Genomic DNA, 13,330 nt, shown 5'->3' with positions numbered 1-13,330 from the left:
GCGCATGTTAAATAAAAAAAAGTATATATATATATATATATATGTATTCATATTTAAACATCTATATTTTAAAAACTCTATTAAAATCCTTGGAATTTTTTTTAATAAACTTAATACTTTTTTACATCTGGCTTATTTTTCGTTCAATCATTCAAGTACAATTTCTCTGCACTCGTAGCTAATCTATTAGAGATTCAATTATAAATTTTTAATTATTATCAAAATAAATTTTTATTCTTTTTATAAGGATGATTTTCGTTCTCTGAAATTAATTAGTATTTTTTAACAATAATAACTGAAATTATGTACCAAAAATATCAAACGTAAAAATGAGAATATCTAATATCTAATTAATTACTGCAACTGATCTTGGTGCCTTTTTGTTGGTCTTAAAACACAGTCCTTAATTGAAGCCGAAATACGTAATTTCAATTATTTCAAATTAAATAAACGATTTAATAATATTGATGCCAAGAAGTATCTATAAAATCTCCGTTATCAGAAAAACTGTATGGATCGATTGTTCCAACTCCTTGTTGGTAAACTTACCTATCAGATAAATATATGTCTTTATTTATTTAAGAAAAGAAATGAAGATAGACCATGCTTACCTGGTAGGTAAGTTTACCAAGAAGTTGGAACAACCGACCCTAAATAATTTACGCGTACTAATACCTCAGGCCAAATCGTTGCATCAGGCGAAGATATAGTAAAAATTTATACAAAATTATTAAGGCAAAAGTCATTGCAGATAAAGACAATCTCATCTTTATGTGTTTTTTAATGCCTTTTAGCAAATAAATTAAAGGGATAAATTAACGCCGTATTACGGATTCTAACATTAGTTTTCAAGGATTAAAATTAATATAACCCCAGCAAACACAAAGTTACATGTAACGTGCTTGTCAGTTGTAATTTCCCACACACGTGTTATATTACAATTACATTGTTGAGTGGGAAATTACAACTAACAGGCACGTTACATGTAACTTGGTGTTTGGTGTGGGAACCTAACGACGTTTTCTTTCTTTATTTTAATTCATTAAAAGTATTTTTCATAATCATTAAAATAATATTATTACGATAATGAAAAGCACGATATATTTGTGCTTTTCATTATCGTAATAATGTGCCGTTATCTATTACTACATTTTCAATTTTTCGTATGCACATTACGTCTCTGTAACGAAGACCAGAAGAAGGTCTCCCACCACCACTGAATCATCGCAAGGGACATGGCATGGCACGCACCCCGATGACGTTAACAGTGGGGTGTTGATACGAATCCACCCACGTCTCGACGTCTGTCTACGTTGGTCTACAGCGGCAACGCGATCGGTCAGAACACGCAGTACCAACGTCGCGAGAGGAGTTCGCACTTTTGCAGTCGGCGACGTCCCTGTCGGACCGATCGACCGGTTGCATCTAGTCGCGTTCCCCACTTCGCGCGCTCATCGCTCCGACCTCGATCTTGTTCGATAAAAGTGAGTTTTACGGCAAACTTCCGAATGCCGTCGCTGAGGACTTTTCGCATCGAATTCGATCGACCGGGCGCTACATATGCGCCCGGTGAAATCGTCACCGGCGACGTCATCGTCGATCTGGCCAGGGAGAAGACAGTCCGAGGTAAATAGAAATGTTCGACACATAGCTAATAGAGACGCGGCACGAACACGAGGCTTCGACGCTTCGTATTATCGAGCGATCACGTCGCTGGTGCTGTTCATGTTGGCGCCGCGTCGTCGACGAGAGCGTCGGGCGCCAGTGAACACGTTCGCGGTGTGTGTGATGCGCGCGCGTACGTGTATGCGCGTAAAAATGCGTGTGGTGCGAGAACAGGACCGTGAAAATAAGGCGCAAGCTTGCGGGAAAACGCGCACTTAAACAACTTGTGATGTATTAATTAAATATACTACAGTTCGTGAATGTCAATTTTGAATAGGAGACTCCGACAAATTGAACCAATGAGCAATAAGTATGAATATTAATGATCTTGAAAGAAATTAATTTAAAAAAACTCGAAATTTTGCCATTTGATTGAAAAAAAAAAAAAGTGGATAAAGATTAATAAATTTATACAATTCTAAACAAAAACGCTAATCGCAATGAAGCAGTAATTGATAAATGTAGTAATTTCTGCTATATTATAAAAAACATTTATAACAATCAAAGTTAAATATTACGGAAATAATGTCTTTGGTTTTACGATATATGCCCTTAACATTTTTTTTTAAGCAAAGAAAATAAATTATCGGAGATGATGTTTTCTTTCGTTGATCGCTCAAATGTGCTAGTGTTCTCGTATAAATCTTTACACGGGTTGCCCTACCAATAAAACCGCTCTTATCAAATGCCCAGCATGACATCATTCGACAACAAACTACACGTGCGGAGCATGACGCGTATTACTCGTACGTTTTTTTAGTACTGTACTTCAGTATCATTGACAGCAACGCGTTATGAAGTTTCTTTTCTGCAAGCGTCTAACGATTTTATAACAATTAATTAAATAAAGTGTACTTATATAAATTAAACGCGAATAAAAGAAATATATATCGGTTGAACGTAAAGCATAGTTATCGATTTGTCTTATCAGATGTAACATGCTGGCAATGAGTCAAATAAAGAAACTCACTGAAATTATCTTGCTTTCGTGTAACACATTGTTGCTTTACGAAGTTATAATTATCAAATCGCATCATATCTGAATAAATAACGTTGAAATAGATATCAAAATACATGTCCCAAAATCACCTGTTATCGCTCATGCGTATATGTGTATATATATATATATATATATATATATATATATATATATATATATCGTAACAAGTTGTTTTATAAAACACAATTCTCACCTACGTGACTTTAAGTGCCTCTAATTTTACTCGAACGTGAATTTTTCGCAGTCTACGTTTTTGAAATTGTAAATAGGCTAAAAATAGTTTATTTAAAGACGATTTTTCGCAGCAATCTGTTAGAAAAGGATCGACATATACTCCGGAGCAGCAGCATACGAAACTGCCTTACTATTTTCGCGACTATTTTTGTAGTTATAACTATGTTATGCAACACATACATGTCTGGGAGTATTGATACATTTCAAACGACATTGAACTTTGTATGAGTTGCGTTGTAATATAGCATTGTTGCTAATGCGCAAGTCCTTCTTGTACACTCCTTGTAATCGTAAAATAATTAGTAGGATTTGTCTTTTACTCTAGAAATCTTTTCTTTAAAAGGAATGTAGATACATAATACATATAGGTATATAGTACATACTAGATATTTTTTCAAATCATTATGTAAGATCACGAAAATTCTCAAGACTTATTAAATTCATTAAACTTATTTTTTAATTATTTTTCTTCTTCCAATTGTAAAAAAGAAAATTAAAGATGATCACTGCAAAACAATAATACAAAAAAGCTTTTCAATGTTTAAAAAAATTACACATGAATAAAAAATAAGAAAAAGTTTATTACTTTTTATTATCTTATTATTTATGCTTTTTAATATATATAATAATATATATAATGTTAAGAAAAACTAATAAAAGTAGGTATACACAAATAAGGATATCCATATTTCTTTGATCGTAGCACTGAAATTGTCGATTAAGGGAGAAGCTAATGTTAGCTGGGAAAGAAGAAGGACAACAAAGGATTCTCAAGGGAACAGTCGCACCCAGGTTGATCATTTCCGGGCAAACGAACAGTATTTTAACTTAACTTATTATCTATTAGGAAATACAGCAGGTAATCATATTATTATTCTAAAAAATATTAGTTGCCAGGACGTTTATATATAGTAACTGTAAAAAATATTACAAAATAATTGATTGTTCAATTATTAGACGCAAAAATTGATTCTGTAAAAGATTCTTTATTTACTATTAAATAGATAGAAGGGCTATGTTTTGAAATTCACTGCCAGTACTGAAAATCTACAATTCATGTTATGTATAGATTTTTAGTAATGGCATTGAATTTTGGAACGCAGCCAACATCATAAATTTCAGGCAATGGCGAAGTACGGATGACAGCGGGGTTTCATAGATACTCTTTTAATTTCTCTCTACCCTATAATATACCGTGCAGTTTCGAACATACAAACGGTCACATCAGATACACAATGAAAGCAGTCATCGACAGACCATGGAGATTTGATCATGAAAGCAAAATTGCGTTTACTGTGGTCTCATCTTATGATTTGAACACTCGCACTCATCAATGTGTAAGTTTGTCAAAAAAAAATTGTCACGTCAAAATTTGCGTGTCTCTTGCATTTATCACACGCAAAAAAATGTCGAGCTTCAAAATATGACTACGTCGCGTGGCGGCGTCATCAAAAAATTGAATTGTGGTATTTCATTAGATTGGCGTAGATGAAGAAGTGAACGAAAGTTTCTGTTGTTTCTGCTGTTTCGACTTGGGTACGATGAAAATACGTATCAGAATACCGACGACGGGGTTCGTTCCGGGACAATCAATAGAGACTATGGTCAACCTCAATAACAGTAGCAGCGTCGATGTGACAAAGATTTGCGCTAAATTGGAACGAGTAGGTGTATACCCACGTAACTAGCGCATCAAATTAATTTTAATCGATAATTAATGTCTAAGGACCGGTTGTTTCAATTTCTTAGTAAATTTACCTACCAGATAAGCAGGTGTCTGTCTTCATTTTTTTTCTTAAATAAATAAAGACAAACATATATTTACCTGATAGGTAAATTTACCAAAAAGTTGGAATAATCGACCCTAATACAGTAATTGTTTTTTTTTTTTTTTTAATTCATAAAGACCTTAGAATTCCACGCGAAATCACCATATTCTACGACCAAGACAGATAAGTCGATCGTAAGAGTCGATCAAAGTATGGCACCATTTAACCAGCAAACCGAGGTTACGTCACGATTACTTGTTCCGCCAATACCGCCATCTCAACTGGAATATTGCAGTATAATAGATCAGACATATTCCTTACGCGTTACAATTCATGTCCATGGACCGTACGTATACACTTTTCTAAAGCACAGCAATAAAATAAAATAATAGATGTAATTGTCCATATATAGGAAAAGAAAAATATTTTTATGATCTTTATTTTCAAAATGTATGAATATCGAAATGGAATTTTATAAGATCTAACATTAGGTACAATACACCGCTTAAAAGCAAAGCGGAATTTTTTAAAAGTTTAAATTTTTTAAAAAGTTTTAAGAATTATTTTGTAGTTATGTGCAATAAATATTCTGCAATTTTTAGAAAATTGCAATTAAATTAGATTAATAAGTGATTTATTAGGAAATTAATTTCATTTCTGCTACATTTTAGACACTGCAGCATCACCAAGACTTATCCAATATTAATCGGAACAATTCCATTACGCTCTACAATTCTATCTGCCTCCTATATACAAAACACACAGCAGCCCACAGCTCCTATAATGCAAGACGATTATGATCCTCCGCCGCCGATGCCAACATCTCCAGAGTACGCACCACCTAACGTGCCCTATCCTGGAACGATAGGGTTTGCTTCTCCGAATCAACCCAGCACATCGACAAATCCGTGGGATATACGTAAGTCACGACTTGGTATTTTTTTTCTTTGTAAACGATTAAAAAAATCTAATATTAAATCTGAAGAATAATTGTATATATATATATTGGTTTTCTTTGTATAATTGAATATCAATTTTATTTTACTAGCTTAATTTTATTAGAAATACAGTAAAACGATAAAAAATATTTTCCTAAGAAAATATTTTAGTACGAAATGAAGAAATCAAAGCTATGTAAATCATAGAAATTTACAATTTTAAAAACTTTTTAAGAGATAATTGAAAAAAAAGTTTTCTTTTTATCTAGCACCACCATCATATGAAGAATGTATGCAAAGAGCAGATAGTATCAAGGATGATGACGAGTCAAATTACGTGCATGGTGTCAATGAGCCTTTCGCACCAAGATATCCGGTCTTTAATTTCGCGTCAAACGCGACAACGCCATGTAAGAACGAAATATTATTTATTATTAAACGCATCATTTATATAATATTACATTTTCGATATATTTTTTTAATAGATCCTTCTGAAAAATAAGCAAAAATGAAATATGCTGAAAAAAATGCAAAAACAAGGTAGGAAATGTGCCACGCAGCATTCGAGTTACTTTTTCTCAACACATTTATAATAATCAAGAAGTCAGGAAATCAAAAACGCAGACTCTGATCGCTACTACCTCATGTAATATCTATGTGTGAATGTCAACTTTTTTAAGTGTAAAAAATGTGATCACATATACATATTTTTATAATCTATATCACATACTCTGCTTACAAATATATTGTGCAGTATGCCTTGTGCAGAACAAACTATATGTAATGTATAATGAAGAATATAATTTTGCGATACGTATTTTGTATGCGATGTTCATTTAGAACAGTTAACACGCTAAAATATTTTTAAAAAGATTCGTAAGAAATACGCAAGAAGGAGAAATAAAGATAGTTATGCCAGAAAAAAATGGCATATTTACACAATTTATTTTATATCTCAACATTATATCATAATCATCATCGAGTCATATAATAGCAAAAGTAACGTTTTATTAAGAGAGTTTCGAATTTCGGCTAAAATAGCATAGATAACAAAACGGAAAAAGGGAGGACGATTGGGAGAGAAGGAGCAAGGGAGAAAGGGAAGAGATTCATCCCAGTAACCTGTGCTAGCTAATCGATTTGTCAATTTGTCGTGAATATGAAAGAGCAATATGGAAGTCGGAGAAGAACGAGAAACTTAACGAAAAAAGGCTATACGACGTAATCGTGAATTTAGCGCGAACGGTCACATATGAGATTTTCTATTCTACAATAATTGTATTCCAAATTTACAGCATAGCAAATGTACATGGTACTATTATTCACATTCAGCCACCAAATGCCCGGCAAACATATCATTGTAGGAACTGAACCCATTCACTTCAACACTTTTAACACTGTCTTAAATACTGAGACTAAACATTGGGTATTTATTACACGATATTGTGCTATCGGATGACTGCAAAAGATGATGAAACCTTCGGTTGCTTGAAAAAGCACGAATTATCGAACTTTCATTCCGAGAAGATATTTATTAACTATTCTTACATAAATTTTACTTTACGTGCATGAAAACATATCAAACGCCGGTATGGAAGCCATTTACTACCTTGTTCTTTTCAATGGACCATTCTTACAACCGTAAGTTCGATCGAGACGGTTTCACAGAAACATCCGAAGCAAAATTCGTAAGAAATGATGTGTCCTGATTCATAACATTTTGCGATACACGATTGATTGACGTTTAATTACATAAATGTGTACGACCCTAAATCGGCATTTAGTGTCCGTAAAAGTTCACTCGTGCTAATTCGGCATATAATCCAAGTAAGGATTGGAGTAAATATTAGGCACAAGGACAATTAACTCGCAGGAAAAATTCACGAAACGCTAGAGAATTTCTCAATATGTAATTGCAAGAGACAACAAAGTCAGGAATTACGAGCGTGGACTTATTTTATGATAAACGCGACTGACAAAAACTTGTCCTGTATTGTTATAAAGTTTAAAAAGTAATTTTTAAAAATGTAATTCGAATTAATTTAAAACGTTTATTAATAAAAACTTAGTGCTGCCAATGAGCGAATGGTATTACAAATTATTTAATAATATGCCAGATTAGTTATTAAATAATTTACTTGTGATTCTATCGTGACACACTTGATCGTAGGCAAGGAAAGACATAGCGTCTATAATAAATCAATTTTTGCATCCTTGTCTCAATGTTTCCTGACTTTCTTCCTCAGACTTTTCCGAGCGTCTTGATTATTCGGGAGGGAAAAGGAACTGTGCGCTCCGACTTTACAAAAATTTACTTCGCTTATATTACAATAACCTTCCCTCAATTTAAAACATTCAACCCTTAATATATTATTATCATAAATAAATTTGGTCTATATCGGTAATATTGTGAATACGCCGGTACAAATACTGGCAGTATTTGGTTAAGTAAAAATCATGATCACTAGAAGAGGTAACTTGTACGAAGATTAATGACGATATTAAAATTCCTTTTGTATTTCTTTTTCTTTCTTTTTTTACGTTTCACGAACACAAAAGAGCAGTGTCTCGCGATACCACAAAATTGATGAAAAATAATGATATAAACGCGCATGTTACTACTTCCAGTAAACTTGATTTGACATTCTTTAAATGATTTGCCAGGAATTTCGCAAATCTATCCACGAAGCAAAGCTTCCTGATTAAATGCCAATAAAATATTTTTATCATCTAACATGATTTCGTTAACATTTACATAATTTATCGCAATATAAATCATTAATGCCCTGTGAGATCGACTTCCTAAGGGAAAATCTCTATTATCATATTAACAATTAGCGAAAACAGCATAAATTTTCATTAAAAAAACACGAGTGTTTTCTATTTTGACACGCTGTCATGGATAAGTCAAGTGATAGCTCTGATTCGCGACGATTTGTTTTTAAAAAATAATCAATGTTGTTATTGTTGCGCCACAATGGCGTAATGTATTCAAGCAAACAAAGAAGAAAGAGATATCGCTACTTCGTGAATAGATCTACCAAATAGAATCAATAGGGGACTGCTGTGAATCAGGTAGATCGGCTTGAAAAAAATGATTATAATAGATGTTAGCATTTCCAACTTGATCCACCAAGACTGCCCCGGTCAGTGTGCATCGTAAACTATCGCGATCCATTTATTCGCGATGATTCGTTTTAAAAAAATAATCAATGTTGTTATTGTTGCGCCATAAAATGGCGTAATGGGTTCAAGACAAACATCAACATCTTTTCTCTACTTGCATGTATGTGTACATACTATCGTTACAACCGTTAACATTAACTGAGAATAAGAAAAAGGCATTATTTTACATCATCACCGCGTGTTGATCCAAGTCATGAACCGAAGGACACTGAGTTGTGCACACGCAGTGTTTCAATTTTTTTTACATATGTCTCTATAATGTATTTATAATGTATGTGTTGTGTGTTATGTTGTGTGGTGTATTTTACTTAATCACTTTACATTATTACACTGTTCTTTCAGTCCACACTTTCCAAATATCTGCAAAGAAAAATTCACATATTCGGATTTATTCATCTTTAAGTGCAGTAACAATCATTACACTAAGAATAAAAAATATCATGGAATTGTATTCAATGAATTTGTTAGTTCTTATTATATACGTTCAGTATGTAGCGTAAATCAAATTTATATATATAGGATCCTATTTTAACTTTTGCATCACATGTCTAAAAGATACGGAAAAATATTTCAGACAAAAGTTGTATGAAGGTTATCATCATTTTTTAAAACAGAATTATATAATTTTTTTTTAAGCATAATGATTTTTCTAATTATTCTACATATAAAATTATTAAGATAGAATTGTTAAAAAACCAATAGTTTACAAAATATTTTACATTTTATTTTGAGGTATTTCGACATAGATAAAGTATAAAATATCTCAAATACTTTAGTTTTTCACAATACATACAATAATGAGATTGATCATATGCTGTACGGATAATACAGATAGTTTGTTTAAAAAGAAATATATAATTACATAATTTATTCCATAAAGTACTATGTGTTACACCAACTTTATACCTTAAAAAATTGAAGTCTTTTGAAAAATTAATTTTACCATTATTTGTGTTCATTCAGACCATACTTTTGTTCAAAACACTTTTCTGTACATATATTTTTTTGATATATTTAAATATAAAAGTTAAAATGGGACACCCTGTATATTATTGGCTTCAAGAATATAAATAGATTTGCACAATCAATAATCGAACAAAGAACTCTCGTGCAACATACGAACTCTAAAATCAATAACATTACTACAAAAATTTTGCAAAATCTATTAAATAATTTTTTTGTCAATATATTTAAATACTTTACTAAATATTTTTCTACCAATGTAGATTACTTTAATTTTAGTTTAACTTACTATTTTTAATTATTTAAAAGTTTAAAAAGTTAATTCTTTAAGTTTAAGTTAAGATTTTAAAGTTAAGCGTTCGGCATACGATTTTCCATGCTAGATCACATACGAGCCATCTTATCACGTGTCCTGACTGGCTCGAATGATTATATTACCAATCGTAACCCAATCGTGAGACGCCTCGTATGCGTGCTAGCATGAAAAATTGTATCATGTGCCGAAAGCTTTAATCTATATTCATGTAAACAAGCCTAAAAAATTAAATAATTGAGAGAATATACATAATTATACAAAAAGAAATTTTAAATAAGATTTAGAACAAGAAAAATGTAATAAACACTTTTGTAAAAATTATTTAAGCTAAATAAATTTTCAATTATTTCTAAGCATACCATATTTACGTGCGTCTTTAACCTTCTCTCTTAATGGCACCGGGAGCTTCAGCTAGTCCTTTAACTTTAAGCCGGTCTGCTGTTTTGAGAAATGCTGGCAGCTGGTCCTGTGAAACGTTCACTTCGCCTGCATACATAAATTCTAGAATGGCTTGTAGATGACTGTATGCAACATCCTTTAAAATTATAATTGGATGTTTGGACGGATTTTCCTGTAATAAATCAGAAGAGAAATTTTATTATGTTGTTTATTTATTAGTAAGCCATAGATTAAAAGAATTCACACAAAAATTATTATTAGACATCAAAATCTGATACAGACTGATAGTACAAGTCAAATTTATGCCAATAGAATACTCTCTTATCTATATTTTATTTATCCTAATTTCACTTATTGTTGAAATTTATTATATTGATTTCTAACAATGTTAGCTAATGACTAAGTCAACGTACCTCTAATAAAGATTTGAAGTAAGGACTACAGGCAGAAAGGACCATTTTATGTGCTTTGCAAGTCTGACCGTCACAGGCCAGTGTCACATCCGTGAAGCTTTTCTCATCTCGCAGGTGTTTGAATGACGATACCATGTTTGACTGGAAGTCGTTCCATTTGAGAAAAAATTGCTGCTGCTCTCCCGCCATTGTGTACGCTGGATTTGCCCTATAACTCTTGCGTGATTGTGCAGTCTGTAACATTACGACAGGATGTCAGTCAGCTTGACAAACAAACCAGAACTACCTAAACGAATTCATGTACGTTTATCACGAAGTGAAAATCGAGGAAAGTAAAATAAAAACTAGATGAAAGCGGAAGGCCAATCAAAGAGATCGCGTGTCCGCGATCATAAGCTACCAAAGATTTAAAAAATATATATAGCGACGCTCGCGAGAGAAGCCGCATAAATTCGCGACAAACTGTCACGACAAACGCACAATCTCGATGAGAGAACGAAATTCGGGCGAGATGCGAACGAGCGAGGGTTCCGATCCTTTGTAGGTTAAGCTAAAGGATGCCACGGCGGGCGGACGGACGAGCGAGCGAGACGCGGTGACGCGAATCGGCTGAATCTCTTGTGCGAAATAAAGCGGATCGTCTCGAGAAATGAGTAAATTAGCGGGTTAACGGGTGTGCTAATTCATAGCACGCTTGTGACGGATACCGGGATTCGCGTTGGACGATCCTCGGTCACAGCATCGTAACATGCGTGCACGCGCGCCCGTCGGACCTTCTCCCGTCAAAGAGGCGCACACGGCTCCGCGAGACAACACACGGTCCGCAAACACGGTCAGGCAAGATCGAACGCGCGATGATGCCGCGAGGGCGAACTCGCACGGCGAGAATGTACACGCGGCCTCCTTACTTAGCGTCGTCGACGGGACGGTGAATCCTGAACGAGGCGACGACGTGGCTGACGACCAGTAACACCTTGCCGAAGGGAGAAACGCGAAAAATAGCGTAGCGCCAAAAACTTTTTGCGCGACCACCACGAATTTTTTGTTGTGGCTAATATCACGGCGAGGAAATTCGGCTGGACTCGAGTCTTTCCGGCGGTGGTCGGTCCCGCGTACGCAGTACCGACCGAAGTCACTCACGAAGTGCGCCGCCAGATGACGCGACCTGACTCGAATTGAACCGATTGCAACCCAACTTGGCTGCGTTCCAAAATTGACTGCCAGTACTGAAAATCTGTAGTATACATATATAATGTCGACTATAGATTTTCAGTACTGGTACTGAATTTTAAAACACAACTTTGGAATATAACCGAAAGCAGAGGGAAATTGTTTTTTCAAAAAACTAAAACTAATGGCTTATTTGATAAAAAATTGTGTTAAAATTAAATTAATTTAACCCACACATTATCAGCATGTATTAATAGAATATTTTCAGATTTCTTACTAATTATAAGATTTAATATTCAGGGAAACCTTTTTAAGAAAAGAAGATATTCTGAGAAAATTTTTATGTGTTTAAAAGTATTACTATATTATTTTATCCTAATAATATTCTTCAAGATTATTTCTACAGAATAAAATAGAAAAGATTCCACTATCTGATGAATATTCTATGTATAACTTTAATGCAATAATAATTATATTTTGAATAATCTACCGAATAAAAAAATCAAATATAGAGAATGTTTTATGGAACATACATAATAGTATTCAATGAATATTCGAATATTAAATTACAAAGATGATTCATATTTCTATAACAATTTTAAAATATTTAATTACAAATATGCATATAAGAAGAGTTATAGAATACAGAAGAATATAAGGAATTTTCTGTGCTGGCTAAAAAATTAAATTGATTTTGTGAAAAATCTTATTTACTTGACTACGCGATACGTATTGTCATATATAAATCGTTTATTACTTAATTATTTTAAAATGTATGAAACTTATAATTATTTTTTTATCCTACAAAAATTTCCACAAACTATTAAAAAATTAAATCGTAATAAATTGTTATAATATTAGCAATAAAACAATTTATGGTTTCATTTACTGAGGAAAAATTAACTGAATTTTTTAACTTGATTAAATTTTTTTATTTTATGTGTGTTTATATATTTATATATAAAGATTAAATATATATAATACATAAAATTGAAAAATTTAGTCAAGTTAGCAACTTTTTTTCTTAAAATATAAATATAAGGCTCTTAGAATCTTATAATTAGTAAGAAATCTAAAAATATTCTATGAATTAATACGTGATGATAATGTGTGGGTTAAATTAATTTAATTTTAACGCAATTTTTAACTAAATTAGTTTAATTAAATAGAAGATAAAAATTTGTTTTTTATTGCTGACATTAGAATAATGTATTAGGATTTAACTTTAATACTGGAACTTCATGTATTTAACTTAAATATTTAAATACTTGTTATTA

At 32.6% G+C, this 13,330-nt stretch overlaps 2 protein-coding genes across 3 annotated transcripts; one reads left to right on the top strand and one right to left on the bottom strand.

Moving 5' to 3' along the window:
- Positions 1–1,070: 1,070 nt before the first annotated feature.
- Positions 1,071–6,423, top strand: LOC105834961 (arrestin domain-containing protein 17). The gene is made up of 8 exons (XM_012677848.3): positions 1,071–1,626; positions 3,603–3,758; positions 4,022–4,236; positions 4,378–4,563; positions 4,806–5,014; positions 5,340–5,587; positions 5,876–6,016; positions 6,092–6,423. Exons 1-8 carry the CDS (start codon positions 1,509–1,511, stop codon positions 6,106–6,108), a joined length of 1,290 nt encoding a protein of 429 aa, XP_012533302.1. The 5' UTR covers positions 1,071–1,508; the 3' UTR covers positions 6,109–6,423.
- A 171-nt stretch (positions 6,424–6,594) lies between these two features.
- On the bottom strand, positions 6,595–11,955 carry LOC105834963 (longitudinals lacking protein-like). 2 transcript variants are annotated; one of them, XM_012677852.3, is made up of 4 exons: positions 11,792–11,955; positions 10,884–11,117; positions 10,431–10,642; positions 6,595–9,152 (listed from the first exon to the last, which is right to left on the bottom strand). In XM_012677852.3, exons 2-3 carry the CDS (start codon positions 11,070–11,072, stop codon positions 10,448–10,450), a joined length of 384 nt encoding a protein of 127 aa, XP_012533306.1. In that variant the 5' UTR covers positions 11,073–11,117; positions 11,792–11,955; the 3' UTR covers positions 6,595–9,152; positions 10,431–10,447. The 2 variants fall into 2 exon arrangements, with proteins under 2 accessions (XP_012533306.1, XP_012533308.1); XM_012677854.3 differs by lacking the exon at positions 11,792–11,955 and adding an exon at positions 11,591–11,725.
- Positions 11,956–13,330: the final 1,375 nt, after the last annotated feature.

The sequence above is a fragment of the Monomorium pharaonis genome, chromosome 5 (genome assembly GCF_013373865.1).
Source record: "Monomorium pharaonis isolate MP-MQ-018 chromosome 5, ASM1337386v2, whole genome shotgun sequence".
In the NCBI taxonomy this organism is placed as follows: domain Eukaryota; kingdom Metazoa; phylum Arthropoda; class Insecta; order Hymenoptera; family Formicidae; genus Monomorium; species Monomorium pharaonis.
Note: the sequence above shows the minus strand (reverse complement) of the source record. Positions and strands in the feature narration are given on the sequence as shown.

Coding starts and splice junctions, on each gene's coding strand:
- LOC105834961 (XM_012677848.3), top strand. CDS start 1,509: ATGCCGTCGCTGAGGACTTTTCGCATCGAATTCGATCGACCGGGCGCT. Junction 1,627..3,602: donor CAGGGAGAAGACAGTCCGAG/GTAAATAGAAAT, acceptor CTTTGATCGTAG/CACTGAAATTGTCGATTAAG. Junction 3,759..4,021: donor TCTATTAGGAAATACAGCAG/GTAATCATATTA, acceptor CATAAATTTCAG/GCAATGGCGAAGTACGGATG.
- LOC105834963 (XM_012677852.3), bottom strand. CDS start 11,072: ATGGCGGGAGAGCAGCAGCAATTTTTTCTCAAATGGAACGACTTCCAG. Junction 10,643..10,883: donor ACTTCAAATCTTTATTAGAG/GTACGTTGACTT, acceptor GATTTATTACAG/GAAAATCCGTCCAAACATCC.